This window comes from Mastigoproctus giganteus, chromosome 8 (assembly GCF_048544385.1).
Source record: "Mastigoproctus giganteus isolate SK-2022 chromosome 8, ASM4854438v1, whole genome shotgun sequence".
In the NCBI taxonomy this organism is placed as follows: Eukaryota; Metazoa; Arthropoda; class Arachnida; order Uropygi; family Thelyphonidae; genus Mastigoproctus; species Mastigoproctus giganteus.
In genome coordinates, this window is record NC_143582.1 from 28,313,208 (window position 1) to 28,329,142 (window position 15,935).

Below are 15,935 nucleotides of genomic sequence, written 5' to 3' on the forward strand. Positions count from 1 at the left end.
TGAACAGTGAAATGTCCATTACCACAAGCATTAACTATAACAAGAAATCTACTACAATGAGCATTAATAATGTACTATTAAATTAATAATGTTAAATATAGCAAAAATGTTATTTTTCTTGTATATGTTTTTTAAAAAAAATTATACACATAATTTTAAGTATTGTTATACTATTTTGTATACGTTATCATGTTTTCAAAGTTATGGAAACAAGTTTATGTAACTGGGGTGGTGGAGGGGGAAGTGTGACTAAACAGCTGTAATAAGCAGGCTTGACTCTGCTTTTTACATATTTATAGGTCATGTGCAAACTTTAGTTGTAATTGTACAGTTTTCTCAAGCGTCATTTCTCTGTGAAAATATGTGAGGCACAGTTATGAAAAAGCTTCTTGGGACAGAAGAGAATTGGCAGGTAGTAGTAGTAGTGGCATGTAATGCAAGAAAGCAAGTGTATGAGCTTATGCAGCATCAGCCAAAAAAATAAATAAATCACACCATTCCCACCAAATGCCTGTCCAGTTCCTCCTTAAATTTATTTAACCTATCAACTTCCACAACGACAGATGGAACTTTGTTCCAGCAATTACCACCCGCTGGCTAAAGGCAAATTTCCGCACATCTATTCTACATCTGTCTTTTCTTAATTTGAATTTATGCCCCCTTAGGTTCGTAATCTGAACAAGTGGAAGGATCCCATCAGAATTCAGTGTGCTCAACCCATTCAAGGCCTCATATACCTCAATCAGATCACCGCGCAGATGCCTAGTCTCCAGCCACTGTAATTTGCAGAACTTAAGCCATTCTTGGTAAGAGGATCCCTTCATTCCCCTCACCAATCTTGTTGCCCTTCTCTGTACACACTCAAGCAAATCTACATCCTACCTAAAATGAGGTCTCCAGACCTGTACGCAGTACTCAAGGCGTGGCCTGACCATTGCCTTATACAGAGGGGACAATCACCTCCTTTTCCCTGCTAGCAAAATTCCTATATATCATTGACAAAACTCCATGACCTGCCCTGGCAGCCTGTCTGCATTACTCAGAAAACTTCATATCTGACTGCACCATTACTCCCAGGTCTTTTTCATTTTCTACCACCTTAAGTGTAGTACCATACAGTTGGTACGTTTCTCTGGGGTTACTTCTACCCATATGCAGTACGTTGCATTTGTCAAGGTTAAACTTCAGTTGCCACTTCTTAGTCCATCTGCCCAAATTATCTAGATCCTGTTGCAGTAAGCACACTGCCATTACTGTCATTAACAACCCTGCCAACCTTTGTATCATCTGCAAACTTCGACACTAAGCCTGATATACCTTCATCAATATCATTGATAAATATACAAAACAGTGGATCCAACACCGAACCCTGTGGGACTGCACTAATAACATTAGTCCACGAAGAGCAGCACCCATTGATTACCACCCTCTGTCTTCTCCCACTCAACCATCTCTTTAGCCACTGTAGCAACTTACCCTTAATACCATTCTGCTCCAATTTGTACAATAGTCTTCCATACGCAACAGTGTCAAAATCTTTCCTGAAATCCAAATATATGATATCAAAATTATTTTTTGCATCCAGTTCCTTTGTAACCACATCATAATATCCTATCAAATTTGTCAGACAAGACTTTCCCTTAAGAAACCCATGCTGTGTCTCAATTATTGCTGCCGTCTTGTCTAGATGATCCTGCAATGCATCTTTAACCAGTGACTCCATAACAGAAGTTAAACTAACTGGCCTGTAATTACTCGTGTCACCCTTCGATCCTCCTTTGTAAATTGGGGATACATTTGCACATCTCCAGTCCGTGGGGACATCCCCTGAATCCAAGGATGTTCTCATAATTATGGCTAAGGGTTTGCGCTTAGTTCCTTTGCTGCCTCCTTTAATATAACTGGATAGATCCCATCCACCCCAGGTGCCTTTCTTATGTTTAACTTCAACAATTTCTCCTTCACTTTGCTCTCAGATATTACAAAATCATTACAAAAGCACCCTGCTACAATTTGATAACCTTTGGTCATTTTCAAACCTTAATAACTCCTCATGTGTGAATGTAGATGCAAAATACTCATTCAGTTTGTTTGTTATCTGAGCAGGATCATCAACAGTGGAACCATCGATATCAAGTGGACCAATCAGATTCATCCCCTTCCTTTTAGTGTTTATATAAGTAAAGAAATCCTTGCTGTTTTTCTTAGTATCTTTTGCCAAAGATTTCTCATAATCTGCCTTCGCCTGCCTAAGGTGTGGACTTACAAACGAAAATGATAAATGATTGAAAGAATAGCAGCATTAGCAAAAGTGAAACCAGTAGAATACATTTTTTTCTGTTGTCCCTCTTCATTACCTTAAGAATAAGGATAAAATTAGAATAAAATCAGAGATGCCTTTCTTTCTGACAGTGCTCTGGGGGAGGGGAATAAACTGAGAAATGCTGAATTGATTCTGGTTCAGCCTTTTATTGTGCACATTCGTGTGCAAGATAATGAATTATCAACCAACTGTTTTCTTAATTTTTTTTTCTTAGAATTTGTTCACTCTTTAACCTGTAATTTGGTTATAACAAGTATTTGTTCTGATTTGTACAGTTCTCATAAGAGTTGATGTTCATTCTGTTTTACATTAAGCAGATAAACTTATGTATTATGATACTTTGTATTCAAAATATACTTTTTAAAAATGTGAAAACAGAATAAGTTACAATTCTTACACAGAGAGTCCATGAGCTCAATCATTTTGGGATGGTCCCAGTGAGTGGTCTCAGAAATATGGCTATAAAAAAAAAAAAAAAAAAAAAAAGAATCTCAATATGGAAAGTATTAAATTCTCTAAATAAGTAACTCTATAAAATCTAAGTTAAAAAAATGACTACTATGAAAAAATAGTATGGTACATTGTATGAAACTTCCAGTCAAAATTCTTTTTATAATGGTTAAAATGTCAATTAAAACAATTACCATCAAACAAGTAAGTCCAAGTTCAATAAACTGCAAAATTATATTCAGAACATCACAAAAATGTGGTTGCATGTTTTTATTCTTTTTTGACCCCCTCAATGCAAGGGAATACCAGTCAGCACCATCCATATAACTAATAACGCTGATGAGAGAATCCTGGAATTGGCATACACTCTCACTGGTACATGTGTTATGCATTTGAATGCAGATATTGAGGCAAAAATTACACAACCTATAGCTAACTGAGCACCATTCTATTAGCTACCATATGGGGAATGTTCAAGTAGTAGTAGTAGTAGTAGTAGCATGTGATGCAAGAAAGCAAGTGTATGAGCATCAGCCAAAAAAAAAAAAAAATTACAAAACAATTCCCTCTAAATGTTTGTCCAGTTTCTCCTTAAATTTATTTAATCTATCAACTTCCACAACAACAGATGGAAGTTTGTTCCAGAAATTAACCACCCGGTGGCTAAAGGCAAATTTTCCGCACATATATTCTACATCTGTCTTTCCTCAATTTGAATTTATGTCCCCTTAGGTTTGTAATCTGAACAAGTGGAAGAATCCCATCAGAATTCAGTGTGCTCACCCATTCAAGACCTTATACACCTCAATGAGATCACCTCACAGGTGCCTAGTCTCCAGCCACTGCAATTTGCAGAACTTAAGCCTCTCTCTTGGTAAGAGGATCCTTTCATTCCCTTCACCAATCTTGTTGCCCTTCTCTGTACACACTCAAGCAAATCTACATCCTTCCTAAAATGAGGCCTCCAGACCTGTACACAGTACTCAAGGTGTGGCCTGACCTTTGCCTTATACAGAGGAACAATCACCTCCTTTTCCCTGCTAGCAAAATTCCTGTATATCATTGACAAAACCCCATGACCTGCCCTGGCAGCCTGTCTGCATTGCTCAGAAAACTTCATATGTGACTGCACAATTACTCCCAGGTCTTTTTCATTTTCTACCACCTTAAGTGTAGTACGTTTCTCTGGGGTTACTTCTACCCATATGCAGTACTTTGCATTTGTCAATGTTAAACTTCAGTTTAAGTGTTTACACATAGATTTTAACTTGTAAATAGGACACTCATCTAGTGGTATACTACATTGAGTTTATAATCTAATTACTTTAACCGCCTAGATGGCTGCTTTTTACTTCAATTTGTTAGAGATATCACAAGGAGGATTGACATTCCGAGCTTGGTCATTACTAAAGTCATTTTGCCATTAAAAATCTAAGTGAAATCAAAGTGCTAAGAGCTAGTAGTAACCATAATGTTTTTGTATGGAAAATATCCAAAGAAACTAGTGTTTTTATGGATAAAAGGAATAGTTTTCATTTTCTTAAAGGGGATTATATTGGCTTTGACATCACTTCAATGAAATTCAATGGGAGTAGCTAAAATTCCTAAGGCTACAAATGCTAAATGGAAAAAGATGTGGCACAAGATAGCAATAAAAAGTTGATGAAAAGACATCTGAAAATATGGCTGCTTCAGATATATACAGATTATCAAGAGACCTGTAAAATGAGAAATGTATAAAGTAGTTTGGTTTGTAATCAGACTACTGAAGGATCAGAAAAGGATAAGGCAGATTATGTAAAGAATTTGTCAAAGACATTCAAGAAGCTAGTAAAGGGTTCGCTGTATACATGAATACAAAAAAAAAAAGAAATGCACAGAACAGATTAGACTACTACAGGGAAGCAGTCGGATCAGCACTAATAATCCCAAGCAAATGACTGATAAGTTAAACAAAATTCTTCACATGTATATTTAAACAAGAATATATTTTTCAAGGGCAAAAGATTGTTGGTTGGGCTAATAATTATTGTGCAGTAGATGAATCCATAAGTGAAAAGATCTGAAGCAAAAATTATCAGATATAATTTCTCTTCCAGAGCTTTTTCACTTATCATGGAAGAGAAATTATCAGTTTTAAAAGTTAAGGTAGCAAAAATGAAGGGATGCATGTGGTCAGAAATAATTTCCAAATAATCTGTAGCATCCAAATGTTACTCTAGTGGTATTAAAAGTACTTGTGCACACAATGAGCTCCCCCTCACACACAAACACATGCCATTACACTACCACTATCACAGCATGCACTGCTGATGCCTAGCAGGAGGTATATGAACCCATGCTGTTTTGCCAAATTCTAGTCCTCCATCAGCACGAAGGAGCAGGAACCAGGATTTGTTAGGCATAATTTTCCCAATTCTCTGCTGTTTAAGTGTTAGTGTCCTTGACCCCACAATAAATGTATTTTCTTGTTTTTTGCTGGCAGAGTGGAACCCAGTTCAGTCACTGGCAAAGATATCCCATTTGTGACAAGATATGATGTTCTAAAATGCTTCTTTAATTATCTCTGTTATACTGAGTTGCTATTTGACTGACTATAGGCTTCCTGTTTCCCTGAACAAGTCATTAGCCCCATTGGCCTCTCACATCAATGAGTTGTTTCCAACCACAGGAAGGCGCCTCCGTAGCCAGGTGGGAAGGAGCAGCAGTGCGTAGCACACGCTTCTTGATTAGACCGGGGTTCGAGCCCGTCACCACCAAATACGGAGGATGCGGAAAGGTTAAGGAATGACCACCGCATATCCTGGAGCAATATGGCCTTAGTTGCTAATGCTCCTAAAAACCAAACAACAACAACAACCAACCACAGGATCACTGTCAAAGGATTTTATTTGGTTATCAGAACAATCTTGATATACCTGATATGCAGCCATATGTGACAACCTCAGCAGGGTTTTGTATCTGAGATGCTCATATCTGCACATCTGGAACTGACTACAATGCTATGTTGATAGTCACTTAAATTTTTAATCATGCTCAATCTTGCACTGAATTGCATGTGTATACAGCATCTTAAGTTGTCTGCCTACCTGCTTTATACTGGATAGTATGAACATATGATGCTGTTACTGAAGGAGAATTCCATTTCAGTAGCACATGCTCTTTGAGTAGACCAGGGTGTAAGCCCCTGACTGCTAAATACGGTCGATCTGCCAACCCACACTGGACCAGCGTGGCAGTTTAGGGTCCATTTCCCTCAACATGGATTGTTGAGGAGGTTTGCATCTTGCAGTGGGTTGATAATGGCTGCAGTTTACCTTTTACCTAATAAAGTAGTTACTCAGTGTATAGCTTCACTGAACTCACTGCAAAAGATAGTCTGACAATAGTCCCAAGTGCACTGACAATGTTCTAGGAACCACTCCATGTGGACAAGCCTGCCTGACAATACAGTTAATTATCCTGTTAAAAGTAGCCATTTATATCAATGAGCAGAAATTCCTTATGATGGAATGCACCTATTTCACAATTGGCTCAGAGATTTCAAGGTCTCCAAGGTCTCCACAAGCATGAAGATTCACACACACTTTGAATGATAAAAATAGAAGTGGGATCTGGATCTGCTGAACCAGAAAACTCTTCCAATTTCCCAGTTCAAAGAAACAAACAAATGCCATTCAGGTTCAAGTGATTCTTTACCCATATATTCTTGATGAAAGTATAACAGTTTTGATGTCAAATTTTGCTGGTTATACAATGGTTGAGAGGGTGATAAATGATGGCAAATAAGGTATGTTGCTTCAACAAGACCTAAATAAAATATTCAGTTGGTTGGCCTGAAAAATGTAGTTTAAAGTACAATAATTGAAAATGTAAAGTTATACATCTGACTAATAGCAACCCCAGTTATCTCATTACTTAGCAAGCAACAAACTTAAGGCTGAAAATGACTTGGATGCAACTGTGCAATATGATACAAAGTTCTCTCATCAGCGTAGAGACAGGTCAAGGGACAGATATAACTATTCTATTATATAAATAATGCCTTGGGCCACATTGAGTACTGTATAGAGATCTGGAATGCCCTTGCCCAAATTTCATGATCAAAGGACATGATCTTTTGAAAAAGCTGTAGTGAAGAGAAAAAAACAATTAATTAAATTGATATAAAGAAGAATTTAGAGGGAGAGGGACTGCAGTTTTGAGACCAGATATCTGAACAGGGTCTTCATTAGGGTATTTGAAGCTTTTGGTGTATTCTCGCCCTAAGACATTAATCGTTTGTTTCAAGCTGCCACATACATCTTTTTGGTATTTTGGTATACTCTTGCTTTAATGTGTGGACACATCACCACCCACTAGTGATCGAACTTCTAATTTTCATTGCGCATAGTGATATGTGGTCATATCACCACACACAACAGAAATCAAAAGCTAATCAGAAAGAGAAGTGTAGTCAGTGTCAAGTTATGTTTATATCATGAAAACAGTAGTTCTGATTATTTGATGAGATTACATTCATGCACTACTATAATTATTCTCAGGAGGCAATTTTTAAACTGTTAAAGTTTAGTAAACCAATTTACACTGTATTTAAATTACTAATACAGAATAATTTCTGAACAACTTTAAATTTGGTAATATTCATTTTATTTCAAGTGCAGTTTACTACAAAAAACATTATGGGAATCCTATTGTTTCGAAACTTGATACTAGACGTGTTGGACAGACAACTTGTGTAATCAAGACCCATAATTAGCAAGTCTCGATTACACAAGTTGTCTGCCTAACACGTGTAGTTTACTATTGTGGACATTTAAGAACAAAAAGTATTAAAATAAAAATGCAAATGGTTATCAGGATTGCAGGGAAAAAAATTAGATGCTTCCTGTAACTGTAAAAAAAAAATGCACTGAGAGAAAAAAAATGAAAGAAAATGTACGTTGGAATTTCTGTAAAAGAGGTGATTGCAAGTGGCAAAATTCATTTTTATGTGCTTTGATTCAGAGAAAAGAAATTAAGCAGATGAAGTCATGGAAAGGGTGGGATTGTTTTAAGAGGTGGCTCAAATAAATGTTTCATTAAATTGAGTAATGGCTTACTGTGTTTGTAAAAAATATTTTCTTGACATCCGTATCAGGAAAATATTTTTCCCATAGGCAAAAGGCCAAAGCTATATTAAAAGTATCCCAAAACAAACAACCAGGTGAAGATTTGAGAGGCTTGAAAGGTTGTCTCTTGAGAAAAATTTTTGAAGAGGCATGCAGCAGAAACGGTACGTGTATGAGACAGCAAGTGGAGAGACTATTAGAGATGAATCATTAATTAACCTAACTTCCCTCTTCTGAATGGAATCAAGAACTCTGAGAGAGGTTTTGGGGGCACCACCCCAGATGTGAGAACAATATTTGATGGTAGGGCGGATTTGCGATTTGTACACAATGAACAGCTGTTTGGAAGAAAAGTAAAGGCAAGAGCGAAAGAGAACACCAAGTTTTTTTAGATGCAGAGTAAGCAATATTTGTAATGTGCTTGTGCCAAGAGAGATTAGAAGTCAGGGTAAGCCCCAAAAGAGATATATCATTATGCCTAGAAATCTGAGTGCCACCAAAGATAAGCATAGGAGCAGAAGAATCCTTTTTGCGAGATATAAGACAAGACTCAGTTTTAGAAGGATTGAAATCAACTAAGTTGTCTTTGCCCCACTGGAGAATTACCTGAAGATCCGCATTCATGGAATTGGTAGCAGATTTTCGAGAAGTTGAAGCTGATTGAGCAGGGCAAGGTTTGGTTTCTCAAAATGGAAAGTGGAATGCAATGTGCTATCATCGGCAAAACTATGGATAGGATTTCCAGTCAATGGCAGAAGGTCATTAATATACAAGAGGAAAAGAGTGGGGGAAAGAACTGAAGTTCATCAGAAGTTCTTTCCCCCAAAGAACTGACACCGGCATTAGTGGAGAAGTTAGAAGACAGAGAGCCATCTACCATCACCCTCAGTGAGTGATCAGAGAGAAAACTGGATAATCAATTACAAAAAACAGATGGCAAACCATAAGATGAAAATTTGTTTTTGAAGAACTTTATGCCAAACATGATGAAAAGCCTTTGAGATATCAAGAGCAACTACTTGTGTTTCACCAAACCTTTCCATTGAATTAGTCCATAAATGGGTAACATAAGCCAGAATATCACCAGTGGATCGACACTGATGGAATCTATACTGGCGATAGTTGATCAGATGGAAGGTTTCTAGGTAGTTTAAGAGTTGGTAGTTAATGAATTTCTCCATTACTTTAGAAAGAGTAGAAGTAATTGCAATGGGATGAGTAGAAGTAATTGCAATGGGATTATAACTGGATGGGAGGGATTTGTCACCCTTTTTAGGAACTGGCTGGATATGAGGAAGTTTCCAAGCAGAAGGAAAAACACCTTTGGAATAAGAAAGTGAAAAAAAGGTAGCAAAGAATAGGAGTAAGTTCAGGAGCACAGATTTTGAGACCAAGTGGAAAAATACCATCGGGACCTGGAGCTTTCTTAGCATCAAGATTCATAAAAATCCTTCTGACATCCTTTTGACAGACCACAGGAGGCATTGAATGGAGTGTGTTGGGAATGGAGGGAGGTGTTTTACCAAGATCATTAATACATGAGTTGGAAGAAAAATGGGATGCTAGCAGGTCAGCTTTATCCTTGGCTGAAGTGACAACAGAACCATCTGGTTTGGACAGAGGTGGGAGCAGAGATGGGCAAAAGTTGCAGCCAATAGCTTTGGCAAGAGACCAGAATGCTTGGCTACCATTAGGGCAAGAAGCAAGTTTTCTACCCTTAGTCTGTTCAAAATCTAGTTTTGACTGATTAATAACTGCTTTACAATTGTTGTGAGCTTTGGTGTAGGCAGAAAATGAAGCTGAAGAATTAGAAACAAGCCAATTACGATATGCAACATTCTTCTCTTGAACAGCCTTAGCACATTTATTGGAAAACCAAGGTTTAGATAAAGGACAAAATTTTAAAGAGGAGGGTGGGATAAAGGATTCCATTCCTGCAAGAATAATTTCACTGACACGATCTTAGCAAACATTGACATCAGAAGTTTTTAAACAGTACTCCGACCAAGGAAAAGAAGAAATCTCGCAGATCATCCCATTTTGCATTCTTGTAATGCCAAACAACATGAGGTTGGGAATAACCATGAGATAAAGGCTCCATTGGAGAAGAGACAATCACCAAGTTGTGATCTGAAGTGCCTGAAGGACCTCTCACTTCGACCGTGTACTTAGAAGGGTTGTTTGTGAGAAAAAGATCAAGCATGTTGGCTGTATGATTAGGATTTTCCGGTATTCTTGTAAGTAAATGAACAATCTGTGGAAGGTCATTAGTAATTGCAAAAGCCTCAGCATCTTGACCAGCTGGGTCGGTGTGACTAGAAAACGGAAGCCAGTTGGAGTTGTGAACATTAAAATCACCAAGGAAAATTACCTCACTGTTAGGTAAGTTGGACTGGAGAGAGTCAAGTTGCAAAGAGAGGAAGTCAAAGAGCTCCAAGTAATTAGTGAAGTTGGGAGAACAGTAGAGACAATAGATGAATTTGACACAATGAGGTAGAGAGATTTTAAGCCAGAGAAGATCGAAGAGAGGAGATTCCAAATTACCAAGTCTTTGACAGGGAATATCAGAACAGATATATGCACAAGTACCACCTTTGAGGCGAAAGGAATCATACAGCGAATAATTTGGGCATCCGTGATGAGTAGTAGTTGAATCAACCGATAACTGAGATTCAGAAAAATTACACGGGGTTTGGCAGACTGTAAGTGGAAATGGATATCGTTGAGATTAGAATTGAGACCACGTATATTTGTGAAATGAATTAGGAAGTGTTGGGGAGTTTTAGATCTTTTTGCAGATAAGCTTGCTCTATTAGTCTGACAATTCATAGTGTATTCAATAGTAAGAAAAAGTGGATGGTACATGCTGTATGAAGTAATGAAATTTTTGGACATGGTGCACACATGGTAAGAATATACCCAGATCCTTGACATAGCGTGGCCTCGACAATGCCCCCGCATACACACTACTCGGACTCCCTCCAGTCACTATCTGGCAGAGTAGAAGTAGCAAGATTATACACTAGCTGATCTGGAAGCCTCCTAGAGAGTTACCAATAGGTTCGGTCCGGTGTACTAACTAGCGGCTGGCCTGCGAACACCGTTTTAAAGCTGTACCCTCAAAATATAAGGAATAATGGATCTCGCCACGATATTCATCATAACCTCAAAAGTCATCGATCATACTGCATGATGGAAGAGATGGGGGAAGGGCTGACCGGAACTTAGATCTAGAGACTAAACATGGGTTCTACCACTTAAAGCCTCCAATTTACTACAAAAGGAGTACTTATTGCTATGATTCTGGAATTCATAATATTGTGACAGATACTGACATATCTCATGCCTGGGATGAAACATCTTGAGGCACTCAAAAAATTTCTTCTTGTCTCATTAAGCACATAAAACTATATGCCTCCGATCACATTTTTATGTGATCATTTACAGTGATGCCATACTGGTTAAAATAAGAATGTTAAATGTCGCCAGTACTAATGAAGTTTTTTCAAAATGATCAAAATGAAATGATAAAGAGTTGTAATGACAGAGAGCATGGATTTTTAGTGTCTGGTAATTCATTTCTACCTAATAATGTATTTTGGATGTGATAAAAATCTTATTCAAAAATATTTTTTGCTATTAAATTTTCAGTATTTTCTAATTTATTTGTTTATCTTCTTATTTAATATAAAATTTAAGATAACATGTCATATTTTCTTCCTTCATTTTAATAATCTTGAATATGATAGTAGTGTAAATCATTCTGCCATTCAGAAAACATATATTTTCAATATTTTACGTTTTGGTAATCGCCTGTGATATGTCATCTCTTTTACTATAACAATGACAGTTACTAAGAGATTTCATCACATTTCTTGATTTTTTGATCGAGTAATAAAAACAATAAAATACCAAAAAGTGTAAATTTGACTTACACTGCTCTGATTCTCACTGTCTGCTATGGAAGCAATATTCTTCGATTTTTTCCTTACCATCCATACCCCATTAAAAATTTTATTATAAATAAGAGAGCAAAATACAAGAAAATACAATTGTTTCCATCACAGCCATTAAAGCTAGGGGTTTTCCATAGGATTTATTAAAAGTCTGTTATTAAATAAAAAAAACATTGATGATATCTGATAGACAATTAGCAAGAAAGAATTACTAAACAAATACAATTATGAAGGCTACAAAATTAAAATTTATCGAAGAGGACAATGGGCATATAGTTATATACTATTTAAGATTAATTAAAGATGATAACCTGTGACCTGCTTCAAATAATATCCTTATTCTTTAAAACACACATGGTCTGATTACATTACTTACTTCACATAATAAGGCACTTTGTTTCCTGACACTGCTCTCTCCCATGGGTGTTCAACTGAGGCTTTTAGATCACAAAAGACAAAAACAAGTTAGAATGTTATAAAAATAGAACATGCACATTATGAGTAAATGAATAAATTATTTAACATAATTTTATTTGTTCTTTGTTTTATTTGTTATTTGCTTTTGGTGTTCCCTTAAATATCACTCTTAAAACACATGCATTTGTAGTGAAAGATCATGACATGAATAATGAAGTTGTCAAAACCATATTACAATATCAAATGAATAAGGAAACAACTATATAAGGTGCAGATTTAGGAATGAGAGAGAGAGAGAGAGAGAGAGAGAGAGAAAGATAAAAAAAAAAAAGGTGTTATCAAAAGAAAAAAAATTCTAATATTATAATAATAAATAGATACTAAAAAAAACAATAAAAAAGTATAAAAACTGAAAACCAAGTTCAACAAGTGTAAAATGATTTTAAACATGCTATATATTTTCTAAGAAAGAGTTTTAATTAGATTCATGTTATGTAATAAAAGTAATTAAGTTCAAAAAAACTGCAAGAAATTAGCCTCCAATTCCAATTATAGTTTCAATTAATAAGGTGTGTCTAAAGAAAGACACTGCAAACATGATAAAAAAAAAAGAGATAAAGGATGTTTAGTTTGATATCAGTGAAAATATAATGAATAAAAATCATGATTGAGAAGCCAAAGTGCTAGAGCATCAGTTAACTGTTTACCGAAACTAGCAAAGTACTAAAAACCTAATAATGAATATATAAGTCATAAAATATTAGTTAAATTTCTTAAAAAGAAAGAAACCTATTGGGAAATCAGCCATTACACTATAAATTTATACATACTATACACATTATACTAAAAATTTCCTTATTTAAATTTATAAAAGCAAATATATGTTCTAAGGCATATTTCTAAAACTGCACTTGATAGAAAGGGTAACTTGTGAGCAATATCAGCTCAGTATTGGGAAGTTTACTGAGACAACAATCATTTTATTCATTGTTTTTCAATATTGAAGCTTTTTTGATAATAATGTCATCTGAAAGCTTCTATAATCTGAATATTATTATTATTAAGATGATCTCATTAAAAACACGTGAGATATTAATATCCATATGATGCAAGGAAGCCTGAGGCTTATGCTGCACCAGGAAAAAAAAAAAAAGTTCCAGAGTAATCCTGAGAGAGAGAGAGAGACAGTCAAAAATAGAAGGGAATCACCAAGAAAGAGAAGAATGATGATATCCAGCTCAGGAACCTGGGTGTGCCAATACTTTCTAACTTTTAACATAGCTTAGGAAAACAGTCCATGGAAATCATGACAATGCTGCTGTTTTGTGGATAACACATTCTGAGACAAGTAAATGCATTTCTGGTGGGTTTCAGACTAAAAGCAGGATCAAATTTCGTTCCTGGGAGAAGGTATTCTGGCATCAGCATCGATCTTCTACATGATGACCATGAAGGTATTATGCATAATTCCTCCCATTCATTCATGAACAAGGTTAGATGATACAGGGAAGTGATACTTCCATAAAGGTTTTCAACCTCCCCCTTGTAAAATATAGTTTTAGTACAGTCAGTCCTCATATAGCACGATAGTTGTGTTCCTAGAACCCCTTGTGCAATGCAAAATCATGCAATATAAACAGGCCCTATGGGAAAAATAGGGTTAGGTGCTGACCACCCAAGATTGAACACACATTTCTAACGAAAACATTAAACACAATAAATAGTCGTAATAAAATACTTACGCATTTTATTACGTAATAAAATATTGCTAATGCTTTTGCTTCTATCGTGAGCAAACTTGTTTTTTGTTTGATTTTCTATTCAAACAGATGACAGCCGTTCCATCTCTTCCAATTCTTTGTGTCTTAATCTAATGGATTTTAGCATTAGCATTAGTAGAGGCATATGATGCAAGAAAGCAAGCTTATTCAGCATCAGCCAAAAAAAAAAAAAAAAACCACACCACTCCCATTTCACCCCTCCGTTCGTTCGAAATACCTGTCCAGTTGAGCCTTAAATTTGTTTAGGCTATCAACTTCAACAACAAATGATGGAAGTCGGTTCCACCAACCAACCACCTGCTGGCCAAAGGCAAATTTCCGCACATCTATCCGACATCCGTCCTTTCTCAATTTGAATTTATGCTCTCTGAGGTGATTATTCTGAGCAAGAGGAAGAATCCCATTGGCATTGAGCATGCTCAAACCATTCAAAGCCTTATACACCTCTATCAGATCACCTCGCCGGTGCCTAGTCTCCAGACTGTAATTTGCAAAACTTAAGCCTTTCTTCGTAAGAGCAACCCTTTGTTCCATTCACCAATCTTGTTGCCCTTCTCTATACCCATTCCAGCAGCTCTACATCCTTCTTGAAATGAGGCTTCCAGACCTGTATACAGTACTCAAGATGTGGCCTAACCATTGCCTTATACAAGGGAATAATCACCTCCTTATCCCTGCTAGAAAAATTCCTGTATATCATTGACAAGACACCATGTGCTACTCTTGCAGCTCGTCTGCACTGCTCAGAGAACTTCATATCTGCCTGCACAATTACCCCCAGGTCCTTTTCATTCTCCACCACTGTCAGTGTAGTACCGCAGAGTTGATACGTTGCTCTGGGATTACTGTTTCCCATATGTAGTACTTTACATTTGTCAATGTTAAACTTCATTTGCCGCCTCTCAGCCCATCTGTTCAACCTTTCCAGATCCTGTTGCAGCAGCATAGCATCAGTAGTGTCCTTAACAACCCTGCCAACCTTTGTATCATCTGCAAACTTGGACATTAAACTTGATATACCATCATCAATATCATTCATAAACACGAAAACAACAACGGACCCAACACTGAACCCTGAGGAACTCCACTAATAACATTAGTCCACGTTGAGCAGTGTCCATTGATTACCACTCTCTGTCTTCTGCCACTCAACCACCCCCTTATCCATAGCAGCAATTTGCCTCCAATGCCACACTGCTCCAATTTGTGCAGCAGTCTTCCATGTGCAACAGTATCAAAAGCCTTTCTAAGATCCAAATATATAATATCAAAGTTATTCCCTGCATCCAGTTCTTTTGTGACTACATCATAGTATCCAGTCAAATTGGTCAGGCAAGACCTGCCCTTAACAAAACCATGCTGCGTCTGAGCTATAACTGAATTCTTGTCTAGATGATCCTGCAGTGCTTCTTTAACCAGTGCCTCCATTAATTTTCCTGGAACAGAAGTTAAACTAACAGGTCTATAATTACTTGTGTCAGCCTTTGATCCTCCTTTGTGAATTGGGGTTACATTTGCACATCTCCAGTCTATGGGTACCTCCCCTGAGTCCAAAGAAGCTCTCATAATTATGGCTAGGGGTTTGCTTACTTCCTTTGCTGCCTCCTTTAATATAACTGGATAGATCCCATCCACCCCAGGTGCCTTTTTTATGTTTATCCTCAACAATCTCTCCTCCACTTTCCTCTCAGTTATTACAAAATCATCTAGCTCACTGTCAATGTCTACTTTACCTACGTCATTCTCCTTCCTGAATAACTCCTCATGCGTGAATGTAGATGCAAAATACTCGTTTAGATTGTTAGCCACCTGAGCAGGATCCTCGACTGTTGAACCATTAATATCCAGTGGACCAATCTGATTCACCCCTTTCCTTCTTGAGTTTAAATAGGTAAAG

General features: G+C 36.8%; 1 protein-coding gene across 4 annotated transcripts in view; it reads right to left on the reverse strand.

Annotated features, from left to right (window-relative positions):
• Positions 1-15,935, reverse strand: part of Dys (Dystrophin) — a 932,899-nt gene that overhangs the window by 60,310 nt on the left and 856,654 nt on the right. For all 4 annotated transcript variants that reach the window (XM_090379791.1, XM_090379790.1, XM_090379788.1 and 1 more), the window contains exons 57-58: positions 12,217-12,277; positions 2,721-2,782 (exon numbers count right to left, since the gene is read on the reverse strand). In XM_090379791.1, the coding sequence (XP_090235917.1) occupies positions 2,721-2,782; positions 12,217-12,277 (123 nt within the window). The remainder of the gene's footprint in view (positions 1-2,720; positions 2,783-12,216; positions 12,278-15,935) is intronic.